The sequence below is a fragment of the Drosophila tropicalis genome, unplaced genomic scaffold, assembly GCF_018151085.1.
Source record: "Drosophila tropicalis isolate 14030-0801.00 unplaced genomic scaffold, ASM1815108v1 contig_878, whole genome shotgun sequence".
Taxonomy (NCBI): domain Eukaryota; kingdom Metazoa; phylum Arthropoda; class Insecta; order Diptera; family Drosophilidae; genus Drosophila; species Drosophila tropicalis.
In genome coordinates this window covers 12,191,495-12,211,670 of record NW_027173374.1, presented here as the reverse complement: position 1 = coordinate 12,211,670, position 20,176 = coordinate 12,191,495, and the positions used below count along the sequence as shown (strand labels likewise).

The 20,176-nt window shown below is 38.4% G+C and overlaps 1 protein-coding gene across 1 annotated transcript; it reads left to right on the top strand.

The window, feature by feature from the left end:
- Positions 1–4,002: 4,002 nt before the first annotated feature.
- On the top strand, positions 4,003–4,565 carry LOC137583879 (gametocyte-specific factor 1 homolog). Its single transcript, XM_068299051.1, has 2 exons — positions 4,003–4,194; positions 4,260–4,565. Exons 1-2 carry the CDS (start codon positions 4,003–4,005, stop codon positions 4,563–4,565), a joined length of 498 nt encoding a protein of 165 aa, XP_068155152.1.
- Positions 4,566–20,176: the final 15,611 nt, after the last annotated feature.

Here is a 20,176-nt window from a genome sequence, read left to right as displayed (position 1 = left end):
AAGATTTTCAATGGTCATTATAGGGATATATCTCTTAAGGTTGAGCAATGTAGAATTTCATCACGTAGAGATGATGAGCTTCCATTCCTTTTAGCCTTAAATACCACAGGGTATATTGTCGTTAATACACTAACTTAAAGTGTGGGAATTTCTATTATTTTTTTTTGTTATTTCACTTCTCAAAGGCTGCGACTTTGGTCCGCTTATTTTAATTTTGTTGGGATTAATTTAACAAAATAAAAAAAGAGGAAAAAACTAAATATAGGAAAACAAAAAATAAGCATTTTAACTTAGTTTCGGAACTTTTGCAGCAGCTTCATTTAAATTTTTGATTGGCTACCCAAAAATCCGAAAAAAAAAACACAACAAATACGCGCCAAGCTGGTCGATCCGCCGGTCTGTGGCTAATGAGCAAATGGCGTTCATTGATCGCTTTAAATTAATCTTTTTTTAATTTCTCGGGGTTACAGATTAGATGCTGTCGAAGCAAAAGTTCAGCTCAGTTCAGTTTTGGCAGTAATGTAATTAATATGCAAATTACTCACACAAACACACAGATACATTTCAAATTTGTTTAAACAAAAAAACAAAAACTAACAAGAGATGAAGATGGACTTGGGCTTAGTCCAAATGCGGTCACTGTTCATCGTCTCCATCGATCTCCCCTCTTTGCACGTGTGTCAACCAAAAGTTCAGCATAACTAATTATCTATATGTAGGTATATTGGGCCCTCACAGGTAACAGTATTAGCCGATATATGTATGTATGTAGATAGATAGTATGTATTGTAATCAAATTTGATTTAGTCGACTCGGCCGATATTTATTTATGAGCACTTGCCTTTGATTTTAGCTGGCCCAGCAGAAGCAGGAGCGAATCGCATAAATTTCCATGGCGCTAGCCACATTACCATGCACAGACCGTAACTCATTGGATGGCCACTTGGATATACATAGATGTATAGATATGTGGCTATGATGGTGAATGTGAATGGTGGTAAATGCCGCCGCCATCAAAGCCGTAAATATGTCTGATGGCTGCACTTTTTGGCATGTCGGCAGCTCATTGCATATACAACTGCGAAACGCCCAGCATTTTGCACTAATGAAAATGGATCTCTTCCATTCTAGGGCCCAACTCAATTGAGTATGTGAATTTATGCTGTGGCGACAGGTGGGCAGGCAGATGCAGATGCAAATGTAAGTAACACTCACTCACTTACATCACATATGTACACATATATATCAGTTTGTTTAAAAGAAATCTCCCTGGTATGGACTTTTAAACTAATTACACTTCAATTTTCTAAATACTGCTAATGCTTTTTGCCTAGTTACAATCTTTAACTGACTTAAGTGCATTACATTACCGATTTGCAGTTAAAGTTTATTTAAAATGTGTTTAACTCATAAGACTCTGCTGTTAACATTTAGATATCGTATCTAATTAACAATTTTTGTTATCATAGTAGATTTTACAATATTTACAAATAGAATACTTTGCATTCTAGGCCCTTAGACTATGATATATAAATATACAAAATGATGATTAGAAAATGATAAACTAAAGATCGTTACAGAGCTAATTTTATGATTAATAATTTTGTTTATTTTGTTAACCGAAATAAACCATGTTGGCGTGATTCCAAAACCGTTTAACATCTGATTTACTTCCATCAATCAATTTGCACAATATCGATTGAAACTTGATTGTTTGCAGATCTCTCCCTCTCTATCTCTCTCTCTCTATCTATCTCTCTCTTCTCCGTGGCGCATTGGTCGCCAAAATCCACTCCAAGTTGGAGTCCCGTTCAGTATGTAGATTGCAATTTATTGTGGCCAGGCAGTTTGTTGATTTTTCTTTACACCCAAATGCTGTCAGTTTTGTATGCGCATACTTTTCATGAAAATTGTTTTTCAAATAAATTTTCCACCCACACAGGCCTCCTCAATGGAGCGCCATACATCTTAATGCTGAGAGTGAGGCAAGAAAAATGGAAACTATTGAACATTGGAAAAACATTTCTTACATTGATTACCGATCGACGGATTTCTATTTTGATTTTTTTCTTCCCAATTTTGATTTTCTTCTAGTTGCTTGTGGCTTGTTTGTTTATTTAGACATAATGCGCGAATAGTTTCACTCACTAGTTGAATGAGGAGGAGGCCCCAAAAAGGCAGAAGGCATTGACGGACTGAAGCTGTGGAGCCCAAGAATGAAAGAGTGGAGAATGAGGAATGAAGAGTGCTTTGATCTTTGGCCAGAGTGTAAAACGTTCGTCTGTGTGATTAATCAAATGTTTATACCGAATCTGGGCCAGAGGGATGGACTGCGAGTTGTTCATACGGAACGGGCAAACACCGAAAAAGAAAAAAAAAAAACACAAAATTGAAACAAAAATATAATTAAATATTTATGTAGCAAAAAAATGTGTACGTACACTTGTCGGTGTTGGCTGTCAAAAAGTGACATTTCCCACATCAACGAACCAGTGGATGGATGGTTGGATGGATGGATGGATGGCGGAGGATTGAAGGAAGTAAAAGTGCCACGACTCGTACAACAATTTAACATTAATTCGCAGTCAAATAATGTTGCATTTTTTATGCGCAAATGTCGTCGTTGTCAAGTGCCAACAACGCAGGTCACAGGACGCACAGGATCGCGCAGAACCAATATACCAGCAGAAGGATAAGCAGAAAAGTAGCAAATGAAAAGGGGGGGAAAGTGGTAGGGAGAAATGTTGTTTTTTTTGGGACTGACAAACAAAATGATACAGTAACGGATGTATTAACGCATTGAGTGCTTTGCATTGAACAAAAAAAAAGGGAAAATAAAATAAGCTGATGAAGGAAAACTTGGAAACTTGCACCACCAAATACGCTTTTGCTGGTGGTTGGCCAAACCAGCCAGTTGTATTGCTCATCCAAGCAATCCGAAACCAGCCACAGCCTGAGAGAGCAGCGTCGGCGTCGGAGTCGCCGGCATCGTCAGTCGGCTGGCAAAATGTCAAATGTCAGAATTTGACATGCGTGTGACATATCAGTGGCAGCTTTTACATTAATCAAACTCCCTTTTTCTTCAGAGAAGACAAGAGAGCAAGAGTGAGACGACCAACATTGCCCGCCAACGATGACGAGAATGAGTCTGATCCGGAGCCGGAGCCCGAGACCGAAACTCTGAAACTGAGTCTGAGCAACACAATTGACACATTGAATTAGGCACATGACGCCTTCTCTCCTCTCGTCTTCTTTGCTAAAAACAAATACAAAAACCATACCCAACCAGCCCAGGCACATCACTTTCACATCCATTCATTTTCCCCTCATTCCAAACTCAGTATGAAGTGTTTGCTATGCATTTTACTCCTATAATCTAATCATGTGAAACTTATTTTTGGAAATTGCGGTTTTCGCTCGTTACGCTACTTATGTTTGTTCCAAATCTAAAGTCCATGAAAATGCAGGGCAATCGGGCATCAAAAAAGATGGAACACGGTTTGGAATTGAAAGATTCGGATGAACACATCGATTTGTGGTAATGGGATTATGTGGGTATAGTCATTATTCGATATTGATATAAATTCATTTGCTTTCGTTTGGAAGCTGATAAAATTATCAATATCAATCGATAAATCGATTTTATTTCTTACAAACTCAACTTTTATTTCAATCATAGCAATTTGTGTTTTCTGTCAGTTTCTATGTACTTATTGATGTAAGAGACGAACTATATTAATCTCAGTCGTTCAGGTGCTTCCGTCTCGACTACATCTGTAAAAAGAGAAAAAAAAAACCAGAGAAAAAAAAAAAAGTAAAGAAAAACAGTCGTGAAAAGTTGTGAAAAAGTTGTGAAAAAGTTGTGAAAAAACTGTGAAAAAACTGTGAAAAAACTGTGAAAAAACTGTGAAAAAACTGTGAAAAAACTGTGAAAAACCTGAAAAAAACTGTGAAAAAACTGTGAAAAAACTGAACAACCACAACCACCAACACCTATTAGCAATGTCTGCATTGGAGAAAAAAACTCAAGAGGTTCTGTTGAACTGGGTCAAGTGTCCTTTCGACGAAGATCATCGAATATTACCAACTCGGTTGGTAATCCATTTGAATCGATGTGCTCGCAATCATTCCGGACTCAAGATGGTGCGTTGTCCATTTGACATTACCCATGTACTAAAGGTTAATGAAATGGAGGTAATTATAGAAATTATAAGCCTAACTGTCTAATACTAACATTTGCGCATTCTCGAATTGTGCAGGGCCATGTGGCTATTTGTCCAAGCAGAAAAAAAGACGAGATGCCCATTTGCTTCGAAGAACTGCCAGAGCTAAAGAGGCAACAACAAGTAGAAACAAGTGACACCACTTGGGATGACGAGCCCGTGGTTGCCACATATGATCCTCAGCTCTATTGCGCAGCAAACCCTGTGGTAAGAATGCTTCGTGGTGCCAATGCTACGGAGCGTCATCAATTCAGGGAGCAGGAACGCGCTCGTTTTCGGGCTTTCCGTGAGGCTGCTGAGGCAGCACCCGGTAAGGAAGATAAAAAAAAAGAAGAAAAATAGGCCAAATGATAATGATTGACATCGCTTATAATAAAACGCTGATGTCTACAAGCATTGGTGCTTGTTCACCTTTTTTATTTAGAAGGTTTAGCTATGATATATAGCTTAGTTTAGCTCTGATATATATAGTTGAGACGCTTTCAGTTGGAGCTGAATCCCATTCTAGATTCTGATAAAACTTGCTCTAGTCAAGTTTTTGCAAGGTGTAAATAATTAAATAACTAAGTGAAGATATGTTCTGATATCGGTTGATCAATGAATTCCCTCATCTTCTATAGTGCCTTTTAATGCCTCGCTTTGTCTTCATTAGGCCTTCAGTTAGTTTAAGGTTGCTCATCTGCATTTAAATTACTGTCAATCTACGCATCATCATCAGCATCATCATCATCATCATCATCATCATCATCATCATCATAATCATCAGCGCTTGATAATCATGATGAGATCAGATCATTCCGAGCACCATCATATATTTGCACTGGATTATAGACACTTGGCTGCCAAGTTCGATTAAGTACTTGGGACCCGCATGCGCTGTCAGCATCATAATCATCAGCCAGTCAAAAGAAAGAAAGTCTCATGTCAATGAGAGAGTGAAAACGTTTTGCCCATTTCCCTAAATGAAAATGTCAAATCATTTGTCAAACGTTTTATTAGCCAAGCGATGTCTGAAAAAAGGGAGCCACTTTAATGGGCGCTGGAGCCTACAATCGAAATGAACACGAACAAAATTTGAACTCACTTGGAGACGCCATGGCGGCAACTTCTGCGTAACGAAATGACCTAGAGGAATGCGTAACAAATTAAGAAACTAAAGGAGAAAAATAAAATAAAACTACAAATTTTGAAAATCAAATTGCGCGCATGCGTGAAAAACCGCAGGAGGCGATTCGCTGAGGCCACACACTCGTAGAGAGCACCTTGAATGGATGGAGACCAAGACTACTTTGGCATTTGATGGGCTATAACAATAGATAGCGCCATGCCTCGCCATGACAGAATCAATAAAATATAATATATTATTTTATAAAGATTGCTGAGCATCGTTCGGTCTTCAGCTACTTGGCTTTCGTCAATAGTAGACATAAATCATGGGCCAGTTTTCAAAAAACAAAAAAAAAAAAGAAACTGCCGGCAAATGGTGCTCACAATTATGTAGAACATGACATGAAACAACAGCCAAATCCCAGCCATACCCCCATCTAAGATCGAGACGGAGATCCACATCAGCATCAGCAACTTCATCTCCATCTCCTCCATTTTTAGCTGCGTTACGACGAAATTGAAAACACTTTTTAATGTGCCTTGATTTATTATCCATCTTTTTTTTTTTTCAGTTTTGAGCTGCGGTTTTCTAGACATTTGTTTTCCATTTTTATTTGGCTCGTTGCTGTTCCTGTTGCTGGTGTTGTGGTTGTTGGCTCACACAAGTGTTATGAATCAACAGAAAATAATTGTGAAGGATTTGTTCAAAGGAAAAAAGATGGTCACGATGGTCTTTATTATTTTGTACTGTCATCGTCGATCACTTGACTCGCGCGATCATAAGAATTGTAAATTTTGACATATTCATTTTGTGGCCAGGAGAACGCCAAAACGACACTCACTGTAAGGTGTTACATATCAAGAGGCGGCAGCTCTCCTCTACCTCCACAGCACCAGCACATGCTGAGCAATGACATGCATTTATGCAATGATCATCTGCATCCATCCATCCATCGGTCGATCGATGGTAAGTCTTTGGCTTTGGTTGTGGCTGTAGCTGCTGCTGCCTTTTTGTTGGGCTAATTTACTATGCCCCAGCGACGGTGGCTATCAAAATATTGTTAAACATTTGTCCGAATGCCACTCGTTTACTGTTTGTCTTAAGCAAATATCGGGGGGCAATACAAAAACTGACAACAATAACAAGAATATAAATAATTTAAGAGCGGATATATTAAGTTTATTGCCGGGAGGCATATCAAAGATCAGGTGCATTGCTGTTGCCGTTGTCGTTGCCACTGCCAGCTGCTGCCATTGCAATTGAAAATTATAAAACAATTCGCTTGAAATGCGCATTGGCGGGTGCATTTAATTATAATAATTTTATAAATTCACCTCTTCTCTGCTCACTCTGCCTCCCTCTTGCCCTCTCTTTCTCTGTCTCTCTCCGTTCGTGCATTTAATTATCATGAAAATTGCAGGCAACATGGCCAACAAATGTTCTCCATACACTTCATGGCCATGGCGAATCCAAAAAAAAAAGATTCGCAGCAGCAGATTCGTTCGCCATGGGGCGCCTCCTTCAAGTCAAGAGATGGGCTGAGCCAAATTGCTTGGATTATAATTTCAAGCGATTTACATTGGTCCAAAATTATTTTGTGAAAAAGAAAAGAAAACTAAAACACTGATCAGCCAGTATGTACATACATAGTCGAAGATGGTAATTACATCAATTATAGGTTGAAGACCCGTTCAAAAACGATGTGAAATGCCGTTACAGTAACTATAATTGTTATACAAATAAAAAGAAATTAAAATTACAGAAAATCGAGCCAAAAATTTCTTAAATTTGACAACTTTCTCAGAACTAACTTTTTAATTGGTAAACAAAAACAGGAATAATAATAATCAAGGCTAAAGTCATTTAAGTGATTTTTTACAGTTTTTTGCGCTGCCTTCTTATAACTGCAACAGACTTTTGATAATATTTTGTAGCGCAGTGTTGTGTGTCAGCTATTTGATCATATCTTGTGGTAACATAGTAAACTCTTTCTCAAAAACTGATTTGCAAGCTTGGCATACACAAAATATTGTATACAATACAATATAAACCCCCATCACTGCCACCCACCGCTACCCTCTTTAGTCCCTCCTCTTTGGCGCGCCTAAGCCATAAACTTAATATGAAAACTTTTCAATTTAACAAACGCCAAGAACGCATGCTGAGCGTGGCCAAGTGGCCAATGTATCTATGTATGTGTATGGATAGAATGTATTAGCCAGAACCACGACTAGGCCACGACTAGCAGTAGCTACAGCTGGCCATGATGGCAGATGAGCTACTGGCCGACTGATAAATCACAAATGCATTTGAGCGCGTATCAATGCGAAGAGAAGTTAAAGCCCAGTCAACTAGTCAGTTGAGGACTATCTGGGAATGCCAGATTGAGGAGTCGACTGGAGTCGAGACGAGACGAGACGAGGGTAAGGCTACTGTTTTTAGCTAGTAAGTAATTAATTTTTATGCTTTTGCGCGAAATTCGAAATTCATTTCATAACTCAATGTAATGGCCGTTGCGACCGCAAAAGCTCAGTACTAAAATGACTGATGGGCCAATAAACTAGATGATTTTATGTACTCGAGCCTCGACGCGCGACAAGTCAAGTAATGAAAAATAATTAGAAATGCGCTGGCAAGAAAAAAAAAAAACAACACTCCCAGAGAGGCCATCTAGAGATGGTGTGCCATATCCGGGATTATCTATATACATACTCGTGTATGTACTCTGACTTGTATACCTAGTATTTAATTTTTTGGTATTGGTTTTTCAAATCAGCATTAGCTGCTGCTGTTGCTAATTGCTTGTTAAATGTTGCGTCTAATAGGCCAACTTGTAGTGGGCCATGATTGGGGAGATGAGTTGGGGGAGACGGAAATTAATTAATAACTAGTGGACGGCTTTGGATCCAATTTTGCATATCAATGAGAATGCAAATCAAAACTGATTGCGGTAATTAAACAAACTTTGGAAAATAAATAACAAGTTAGATAACTAAAATATACTCCAACTATTTATCTACATATAAGTTTGTATGCATAATATGTTTGAGTTTGTGTGTGTGTGTTAGTTAGCTTTTAGTTTTATTGGTAACTATCCAATACTAAAGGATCCGTTCAAATTTAGAATTATCTTTTTAAGCATAAAAATTTCCACCTCAATTACAGTTAATAGGCATTCTAAACTTGAATTGAAGAACAGGAGGAACCAAAGCATCTATTAAGTAATCCGAGGAGGTTTTTTTAATAACCAATATACCCAGCTTTTCTTTTCAAGAAAAGGGTATGGATATATTTTTGGCAAAGCGCAACAAATCGAAACGAAACATGTCTGTTTGTCGGCACTGGCGGCTAAATGAAATAACCTAAACAGCTATTAGAGTAAATGCCAAAAACAAAAAAAAAAAAAAAAATTGTGATACAATAAAAAATAATATTAAAAAAAAAAACTTTGACAATAGATGAATAAAACAAAATCAATTACAAAGAGATTTCTCTTTTGATAACAACAAACCAAAAGGTTAGCCAGAGGCAAACCGTTTGGTAATTGAATCTATGGTGAGTACTTCTCGTCAATTTCGGGTTTGGGTATCGGCCCATGTGCCGATATGGATACAGATAGAGCTATATAGAATCTGCATATTCATGCCGCAGACATGAGCATAATGGCCCCAAAAGCACCGCCCCTGACACGCTGTCTAGAGATCCGAAAAGGAGTTGAGTAGACGAGCCAAAGTGGTGGAGAACTGCGGAATGGAGTGAAGCGAAACGAACTGACAAAAGTTACATCAAACCAACTAATTGAGTGCCGGGCACAATGAGCCATAGAAGACCTGCTCTGGGGATAGCCTTCTTCTTCTCCTCGCCCAACCCCCTCCACTGGTCGTCGAGTCAGTCCCAATGTATCTCGAGCTCAAATCAATCTTATCGGGCACACGAAGCTACGGTATCTGACTGAGTGTGGTTCTAAACAATTCAACCGCATATACAACATTGGCGGCTGTCACCTAAGCTATTAACCTGATTTTCTAGATTTTCAATCAAGTCGAAAACGAAAACAAAGACAAAACACGCACACAAAAGGCAGCCAAAGGAGAAAAGAATGCTCAAAGAAAAAAAAATTTCAAACCAAAACCGAAACAGAGAAAAAAAAGAGTCACAAAGAGCCACAGAGCTTCGTGCCGCCATATCTACATACCAAACGGCAACAACAACAGCAACAACAAAGGCATTTAATCCGGTATTGTATCTCATGGATCGTCGTTCGTTTTGGCTTGCTTGCTGGCTGGATATGCTGGCTGGCTGACTGGCTTAGACCAAACGGACAGGGCCACAACTGACAAACATCATGAGCTCAGGCCCAGGCATTATTATAAAGTCAAATTTTGTATTTCGTTTAAATGCGATCTTTACGCTGAAAGCGTGTGTCCCTTTTTCCCAAAAAATAACCCTAACTCTAACCCAATCCCAATACCAAAACCGAAAACCAAAACCATGATCGCGCCAAGTGGCAGTGGAAGGAAAGAATGAAATACAAGTGAAGAGAAAAGAAAAGAGAGGGAGAGAAAAAAAACCAAATTGAAAAATCCCGAAAACAAAAAGGCATTTTTTGATTGAAATCAATTTAAATTGTTTTCTAGAAAAGCCGCTGCGACAGACAGACAGGGATAACACTCCGACAAAAGGCTAAGAACCCAAAGAGAGTGAAAAACACACACACACACACACAACGAATAGGCCGCATTCCCTCTTACACGAAAAACTATATCCATCAGATCAAATGGATAGATGTGCGGGTCGAGCACAGGTACATACATAACTAAAAGATCAACCAAATATAGTTGTGTCCATGTCCAAACAGTTGGCAGCTATTTAGATGGATTAACATAAATCCCAGCCACATGAAAATCAATGTGAGAGTATGATTTGGGATTTGTAAGGATTTCAAAGATAGACACAACAAAAACTAATGTAGGTGCTGAATGGATGAGTGTAGTGTGAGTTATGAGGTGATATAAGTATCTATTATGGATGGGTCTGATGTGTTTCAATAATAAAGTGCCTCCATCTGAAGATGCCAATAAGTTATATATATCTACATACTTCTGTATAATTAAAGATTGTATATTTATGTTTCTAGTTTAATTGTGAAAGTTAGATAATGGCAGGCTAAGATTTGATTTCCATTTTTAGCAATTTTAAAAATTTTACCTAATTTTGTAGTCTTATTATCAAAACAAGGGTAGGAAAACCTCAAGACGTCGTTCGAAGGTAACATCAATGGGCTAAGGACAAAGTTATACAAGAAGTTAGAATTAGAAAAAGCTACATAAATTGAATTAATTGCAATAAAAAACACTCAAAAGTTGAATTATCAATAAACAAGTTGATTATTTTTGTAATTCAAAACAAATAAACATAATGTTTGTTGTGATTGTCGTCATAAAGGTCGCACATATATTACTTTAGCTCACTTGATATTACGGAATTTATTTATTTTTAAACATTTCCATTCCACATTCATTTAGTTGTTGGCTCCCACAGTAAATTCATGGAGTTTCTTTAAAATCTCGTAAAAAATCAAACTAGAAACGACAGAGCGAGACAATGCTTATGACTTTTGACCAAAACAGACGCCCTCATATACAAAATACTTATCTGCTTCTCCCATTCAGAGAAGTCTGATGACCATAACTCGAACGATTAGTATCTCTTTTTTTGAGAAGTAATGCCATTATAATGCCAATTTGAAAGCTTTCGGTGGAAGTAGTCCATAAAACGCGCATAAATGTCGCCATGACTCACAATGGCTGAGATGGCCACACACACACATAAACACACCCTTTTGGATGACAACTTTCCGGTCGCATTTGGCGGAAATTCAACTTAAATGGCAATTAAAACTATAACTATCAAGTGTGGTGAGGACGGGTCTTCCGAGCTATCTTTATGAACGGAAACAACGCGTAATGATGCTTGTAAAACGAACGACAACAACACAAAAATCTGATGAACTTTCAACCTCTGTGGAATCTCCAGGTCAGGGACTGACTGTCTGACTGACCTGCCGTTTTACAGGTGCAGAGAGGTGGCCTGGTGGACTGGGCACGGGATCGTTTGCCAGCCATAAACTGACAACTTTTTGGACAAGTGTCAGGTTAAGTGATTTATGCCCATGCTTACCAAGAACTCGAGCGGTTTTACAAGAGACGAAAACTGAATCGAAGACGTGCAGGAGGAGGAGGAGAAGGAGGAGCAGTAGCTGGAGTAGACGGCGCATGCGCAACGACCTGCAGACCAAGCGTCCAACCGACACTGGAACCAAATGTTAATCGCTTTAATCTCTCAAGTGCGCCGAAAACATGCGACAATATACAGAAACAAAAAAAAAAAAAAAGAGAGGAAGGCAGGCAAAAAAGACACGGCTATAGTTCCGTCACATTGACGCTCTCTTGTTTGACATTGCGCAATTTTTTCAGACTCGGACTGGACATGTGTTTGTCAGACTTGAAGACAGCAGGGTGTGGGTATATAGGATAGCAGCAGGTTGTCCAACATCATTCGAACATGCCGAAATGCCATCCAAATGGCTGTGTCCGATGGTACAGCTGTTGAGACATTTAAGGAACCAATCGGATAAACTATCAAAGCATTCAATATGCTATCGGTGATAGCCATAACTTATCTCTCTTTTGGGTTTTTGGCTACGTTTAAAATATTAATGATCTATCTATGAGGGACTCTGGCCATGACAATCAATCCCCCCCACCAAACGCCACAAAAGAAAACACTTAAAATAAAACCACAATCGACAGAAAGAAAGAAGAAAAATAATTATTAAAATTCCAAACAGCTAAGGGAAAACTGACGCGATCGGCCTGTTGAAAACTCAACTCAAGGGCCCAAAAAGAGTTATGGTTAAATAGATTGAAATACACTTACAGCTCCTTAACAGATTGGGGCCCATTTCATCAGTCAGTGTGTGTGTGTGTGTGCAACTGATTTAGATGCAAATCAAATCAAGAGCGAGCCAGAGCGACCAGAAAGCCGGAAAAATTGCTATTGCTGATGCTTAACATTGCCGACAAATCTATGAATGTTGGGTATTGAATTGCTGCTTATGGTTTTCAAATTTAAATTTAAGACCTTACACATTGAGTATTTTAATGTGGCCACAAAACCGAAATTCAAATTGGCCGACGTGCCCCTCAGTCATCTGACCCAGCAGCGACCTATTCGTTCCTTCGTGTGGTATCTCTCAGATACGTATCTGAATTGTATATAAGACTATCAACGGACACATTTATTTCATGTTTATGTTGATATTTTCAAATTTGATAAATAGAAGAAACCAAAAAAAAAGAAAATCTTTAAGAAATTTCATTTCGTATTTGTTATTTATGTTAATGCAGCGGGCGGAGTCAGATACAGGTCGATCGCTCGATAGGTTAACTGCAGTGCTTCAACTTCAACTCCAACTCCATCTCCAACATCTACAGCTCATCGTGATCGTCGGTCATCAGTGGACTCATTATCATCAGACAGGCAGTTAGTCGGCGCTGCCATCATTATCTATTGAACAAGAATTCATATCTATTTGAAATGGTGTTTATGCATTTTTATTGACATATTTGTTGTGCCGCATTTTGTCATTCGGACAAAGCAAGGTAACACGACAAGAGTGGCGCTTGGCTAAGAGTTAAGATGAGAGTTAGTAGCTATGTTTAGTACAGATCCTTGTGTCTAAGGTTAAGAGACATATGTTGTTAAATTATGCAAATCACCTTTAAATATCTAATTAAAATATATTTACAATTTACATTTGGTTTATCACAGTCCTAAATAACATAGTTTTCTTCCATTAAAATGCACATAAATAAATGATTTAATTTGTAATAAAATTTGTTTGAAATCTGTTAAGCTTATTGGTGTAAAAACTTGTAGATAATATATTTGGTTTCTTTGCATCTCACATCTTATATCAATATCTATTTTATAATTTTATTTAATTGCTGTTACTAATCAAAGATCTTTGCTTGATCACAATTGAAATTTCCTTATAAAGAGGTTCCTTAGATTAGAATTTACTTTTAGAGCAGGATTATGTGTTTTCTTTATATTCAAAGATATGATTTTCATGACGAAGATGATCTCCTTCTTCTGCCTATGCACAGAGGGAAGATAATTGCATTTCTATTAGACTTTATAAGTTTTGTACAAAATTGACTAATATTTATTTAAACAAAATAAAGTGGGGTATGTTGGGATAGTCTTAGGCCATTTAATATGTTGCTTAAACCTTCCATTATTGTGTAATTGACCATAGACTAGGCAGACTATAGGAGATCTGCTGTTTTGTTATGTGATCGGAGAGATCTGGTTTGATTTTTAGGACTGTTAGAAGCCTGCCTTTTCCTTTCACTTCGAGTAGTATTGGGGCTTACCATTGTAAAGATAAACAATAAAAAGGGTTTTCAGCGTTTTTTCTATCCATAATATTATAGTTTTACTGTTCAGAACGGGAAAGTTATTCCAGCGCAAGGTCAATCATCTCATTAAAAAAAAGTTCTCAAATCAAATTAATGTACCTGGACTACTTGAAAGTTTACTGATCAAGGCTGATCAAGAATGTATTATTAACTCTGGTTGGACATCTGTCTCCATCTGGAGAGAACAGTTGCAGGGACAGGTCCGGGGGAATCGTCCCGTCAACTTAAGGTGGGGTCAGTGAATAAAAGAAACTTATTTAAATCGAAAAGCGCATACAGCATAAATATTATTTAAGTTGATTTCTTCCCTTTCGTTTTTTTTTTCTTGTATTTTTTGCTCATAATTAAAATGAGAGAAAAAATACCTCAAAGGTGAGCAGAGAAAGATAGAGAGAGATGGAAAGAGAGGGGGGGAGAGTGAGGGGGACAGTGCATACTATTCAAATTAAAAATCGAACGTAAATGCGGTGCACAGCAGGATGCTCAATTTTCAAAGAGAGGGAAAAAGCGAAAAAAATGAAGAGACTAAAGGCTTGAAGATCAGAGAATCGAGGGAGATCTGGGACCTGGTACTTGGAACCTGGGATTCTGGGACGACTGATTGTTACTGCGGCTGCTGGGGCATATGATAATTTAAGGCTGCACAACGTCATGCTGTTGCTCGATTGCCATTTATACAAAATGCGCGCGACCAACGGACCGACCGACTGGCCGATGGGATTGCGTGTTGGTCGCTGGCTATATGAGTGACTGCTGCCCGCGCGGCTGGAGGCTGGAATACACTGGACGGCCGCCAACTGTGCCGTGTGTATATCCTTTGATGTGGGGATACCCATGGTGGGGGCCAGACGAAAGAGTTACCAATTCTCCAGCCTTGCGCTTTGATGCGATAAAAAATTAAGGCGATAATGGAATTGAAGCAAATGAGCTGGGTAACATTTGTAACTCCCTCGAACTCGGGCCCCCCCTGCCAACCCCCTCCACTCCGAATATCCCCATCTAACCAAAACTACCTATGCAGCTGTGCGACAAGCAAAAATTGGACAAGCAACACGCAATTTATGTCAATGTTCGCTCCCAGCATCAGCCCACACGGAAAATTTGTTGTAATTAATAATACGCAAGAGGGAAAAGACAATATAAAAAGAAAATGTGCAATAGTAAGTAATAAATGTTGAAGAAAACTCTCAACATATCTCCGTTGCTTGTGCCACCTACGTTGCGGTTGACAAACGTTCAGCCATAAAAATTAAAGAAAAATAAAATCGTATATTATCTGTGTGAGGCTCGGCTCGGCTCGTCTCGTCTCGAATGATGTTGCCCCGGCTAACAACTTCATTTCAAGCGACACTCATAAGGCATAAATTTGCTAGACTTAAGCCTAATTTATGCCGCGCTTCCAGCTCTCAGATCCACAGCTCCTCCTTTTCTTCCTCCTCATCGTGCAACGTCCCAAAAAGGGTCGTTCGCATGGGATGTGAGATGCAGCAACAAGTATTTTGTCGCCCTCACTGACGCTTTGGCTCTCTGGCGCTGTGACTCTTCGACTCTTCGACGACTGCATCTGCATTCACAATTAAACAATTTCCACTAAATCTCGTTACTTCCTTGGCAATTTGTTACGCGCGGCAGCAAAGTTATGTGACGCTGTGCCATAAATTCATGCGCCAACCAAGCCAGAGGCCGACCAAACGGACCAAACTTACTGACCAGAGACCCCTTGCCAGATCGCAGCCAGTAGTCTTTGTGCCCCCACGCCCCTCCCTGCCTCCTTTTTTGCCAACAATCCGCGTCCAGTTGTAGCTGTTGTTCTCGTTGTGCAATCTTTGCATGCAGCACTTAAATCGACGAATTTATGTAGCCAACACGCCTGCGCATACACCGGCCAGCCAGCCAACCATGGATAGCCCATTGCCTGCCTGCCTGAGCTTTAAGTCGACAGAGGCGAGCATAAACTCCGATTAGGCGACAATCGTCGGCACAGGGGCATTCCATAGGGCACAGGCGCAACACTGACACTGAAATTCACCGGTGGCGTCTTTGACCTAATGCCTGAAGCTGTATGCATTTACTGTGAGTGTGCCTGATTTCAAGAGGTGTGTGCCAAGACATAAACCCCCCATATATGTACATATCTACTCATAGCCATAACCACTTGAAGCTAATTCAAGTGCAATTATTCGATTAAGTGTAGCATTTGGCAATGAATAGCTTGGTGAAAGGGCAGGGCAGGGCCATGGAATATGTCATGATAATTTAGTTAAATAATAAGTTAAAAAGTCCTATAAAAAACATCATTCCAACATCATACATGACTTTCACTACTAAATTACTTGTAAAACACTTGGCAACTCGTCGTTTATTGTTTGTAGTTACAGTAGAACATCTCTTTATCAACATAAATCAACAAAGACACAACTTTCTTGTGTCTTTTAACACTTAAATTTGAATATTATATGCATTTTGAATATTATCAGAATGCCAAGTAGGGAAAACTGATTTCCAGTTTAATTTATGTAGGTACATAAGTAAAATTTAACCGGTTTTAATAGTCTTGTGAGAAAAGATAGAACACCTTTCCCCTATATATTGCACATTTGATAAGGGTTGACAAATAAAAGTAATTTTTTTGGGAAACAAAACATTTGTCAGCCGACATAATCCTGGTTAAAGGATCTTATTTTGAGATCGTTATTAGATTTGTGTAATTTCGAATTGTTAGCCCTTAATCAGGAAAGGTTAAAGGGATTTGTCAATTTAGATTATGTTGCTGAACAAACTTAATTAATCCGATTAATCAACTGTAAAATTGTTATATTATAAGTTTTTCTTTGACTTAAGAGAAAACTAATAAAGTACTTTTTAAAATTTTCCAATAAACCTTTATTACCTAAGAATTTTAATAGGTAATTCTCTTCTAATCAACTAGGAAGTTCAAATTTTAATACACAAACAAAGATTTGCCTACTCTCTTCGACTACCTAAAGGGGTTTATAAGTAATTGCCAAAATATATTTACCTTAATTTCTTTGTCTTGATTGTCCGTTAAACATAAATCTTTTAAAGAATTGTCATTGCAATTAGGAAATGCATTCCTCTTAACAAAAAAAAATGTTTCTCTACATGCAGTAACGAAAAAATTTGTATACTGTACTGTTTGAAAGAAGAAAATTTCTCAACAATTTTCAAGTCAAAGTTTTGCGCCGCCGCACCCCAAAAAACTGCGCTAAACTGAATTGTTCCATTGGTCAAGCCTTCATTGTGCGACAGTGCATAAAAAATTTCAAAAATGTATGCTATAGCAAGGCACAACACAACATATGTACACACACATTTAAACACACGCAATAATAAGGGTCACTACACACACATATACATACAAATAGAGCTCCTATTCGCGGTGTGTTATCAAATCAAAGTGCCTTGAAAGTTTGTTTTTTTGCACTTTTTGTTTCTTGCCAAGAAACATAACAAAAAGTTGACTAGATGGCAGCGTAAAGGTTTTGATTGGGGGAAAATCTTGCGAAAAATAATTTTAATTTATCACTTCCGCCGGCCATTGTGTCGTTTCATTCTACGTTCATTCATTGCAGAGCAGAGCGGAGCGGATCGAATCGGGCCCGAGCCCAGCCCCAGCCCCAGTCTCAGACTCAGTTCCAGTCCCAGTCGAGACTTTGGGCGATTGCAATCTTTGCATTTCCTATATGCATGCATGCTACCATTACGATTGCCATTAGCTTTGGCATTACCTCTACCATTTCCATTACCATTTCCATTTCCATTACCATTACAACAACTGACGATTGCGATTGCTGTAAACTGGGTGCAGTTTTTTTCGGTTTTTGTTGTGTTTCGTGTTTTTTTTATTTTTAAAGTTTTTTGTTGTGTTTTTTGCAACTTTTACTATTGCAAGGTATGTCTATGCTTTGTTTGCCTCCATATGTAAATGCAATTTTCGTACGTAGCTAACGGTGTGCTCGCTCTTTTGAGTTATGCGAGTGAGGGAGCTCGCATCTGGGCTTGGGTTTTAGGCCTGGGCCTAGGCCAATGAGCCTTCGCCACGCAACAATGGTCAGGCGACATTTAACCAGGAGCGAAACGTAAAGACTAACAACAAAATTCTTTCCTTAAAAATAAACTCAAAGCGTCCAATAGTCCTCTGACCTTAGCTTTCTGCATAATTTTTCAGGATCTGCTAATGTCAGTCGATGTTGATAGAATAGGACTAGAATCTGGTAAGAAAACTACTCGAATATATGTACATACATATGCTTGTTTTTTCAATAAAGAATGGATCATAGTTTATAGATTCATGACATTCTATGTAATATAGGACCATGACTTAACAGTCTTCAAGATCTTATTAATAGGAATTCTCCTCTTTTTTGATTTAATTTAAAACGTTTCATATATAATTGCATAATAGTATTTGACCAGGTCAATTTGTATAAATTTAACGATAATTTTGAAAGAAAAAAGTGGAAATCACGTTATGATAGAATAGCGACAACCCGAAGGATCTACAAGAATTCTGAAATTACAACTATTGGGCGCTTATTGTTGCCCTTGTCCGTTCCTGGACAAGTCAAAGTCACCTTAGAATGAAGTGTTGACCCTATTTTGTGAGTTTTTGTTTTCTTTTTTGGGGTAGTTAGTACTTCTTTTGCTCCCCTTCTACCCTGTAAATGGCGTAACATTTTTTACATGTTTTGAATTTTTGCCTGCCCTCTTCTGCCATGTTGATCGTCTCTTGGCCACCATTTAAAACAGGCATCTAAATGGAAGGGGAATGAAGGTGGAGTCCCTTAACGTTGTCGTCATGTTGCCAAGACATTTGCTGCATTGCAATGCATTTTTGCTGTTGGCTAGCAAGTTAATTTAGACAGAGGGTACATACAATAGCTATGAAACGAATAACAACAACAACAGCAACACCGAAAACTATAACTAAAAACCAGCTGCCTGCCATATTCTTTTTGTTGTTCCTGCTGCTGCTTCTACTTGGGGTAAGGTAATTAATCATCAGGCTGGTAAGCATTCGTGTAAGGCTCTCTTATCGGCTAAAACACATCTCAAGTAGTTAATTTTAAAATAGTTAAGGTAAACAGGCTGCAATTTTTGTTGCAGTCTAGTTTCCCTGCGTCCACAAGTTGTGGGGCTAGGAAAGAGAATTTGGAGTGAGGGGTTGGGGCTTGTCAACGCTTTTGATTGACAGCACTTAAATATTTTATTGGACAAATTCTTTTTTGCAACGCCCACGCCATTAGGCTCCCACACTAAAAAATAAAACGCAAAAAAAAACCCATGCATGAAAATAATTAGAAGGGGCTAATTAATGCCTCAATAGCGCCGCCTAGCGACCTCCATTTGAACTACTTGCTATAAGCATGAGTTTGGGTATAAAGAAGAAAACTCACCCACTGCATTTCTATTCTCAATGATTTTGTCCAGGGCCGTAATTGCAAATCTTGAAGGGGCTCAGGCGCAAATACTTTAAAAGATCTTTAAATCGATTTTCGATAAATTTGTTACTTAATTCGAGTTTCGGTTTAAAATCTATATCATTTGCAAGGTATTAATGCCAAATCATATCCAGATCGGCAAATGGAGAACGAGTTCTCCAGTTCTTAATCTTTGTAAATTTGAAGTTATGTAATTGTTGAATTTGTTTTGTATTGGTTAATGAAGAAGAAAAATGCAGGTTCAAATAATTTATTCAACTTAAAGATGATTACCCATTTACTCTAAAAAGTACTTTCTTTCTTTCAATATATATAATATTCAGTCTGTAATAACTGCTTATAACTAATGTAATAGATATATTGAATTAGATGAATTTTTTTGCTAATGATAAGATATATCTCAATTGTATACCCTAAAAAGAATGAGATATGAAAACTTATCTTGGGCTAATAAAAAATAAGTAAACATTTGTTTAGAAAGGGGGTCCACCCCCTTGCTATGACAGCTACGGCCCTGGAATGCGAGTTGGTGGTTGTTGCTGTAGCAGTGTGATGTGTTGCTTGCCTCTCACTTCAACTTTAATGTGCTGCCATCTCTTTTCAAATATGGCGACTGCTCCGATTGGCTGGCCATTTGGCTGGGGCGTGGCTAGTTGGCGCATGTTAAACCAAATAGGGGGAGTCGAACAGCAGCAACAACAACAACAACAACACAGCGAAAAGCTGTCTAATGAAAATCAAAGCAACAAGTGCGCACCAAATGAATTGAAATCAAATGAATTCCATTTGATATTGAATGGCATTGAATCACATTGAATTACCTTTTGGCAGAGCAATCAAATGGACTGAGTAGTGTGCGATGGATGACGGGGGGGACAAGGCAGGAGGCTTACCTTA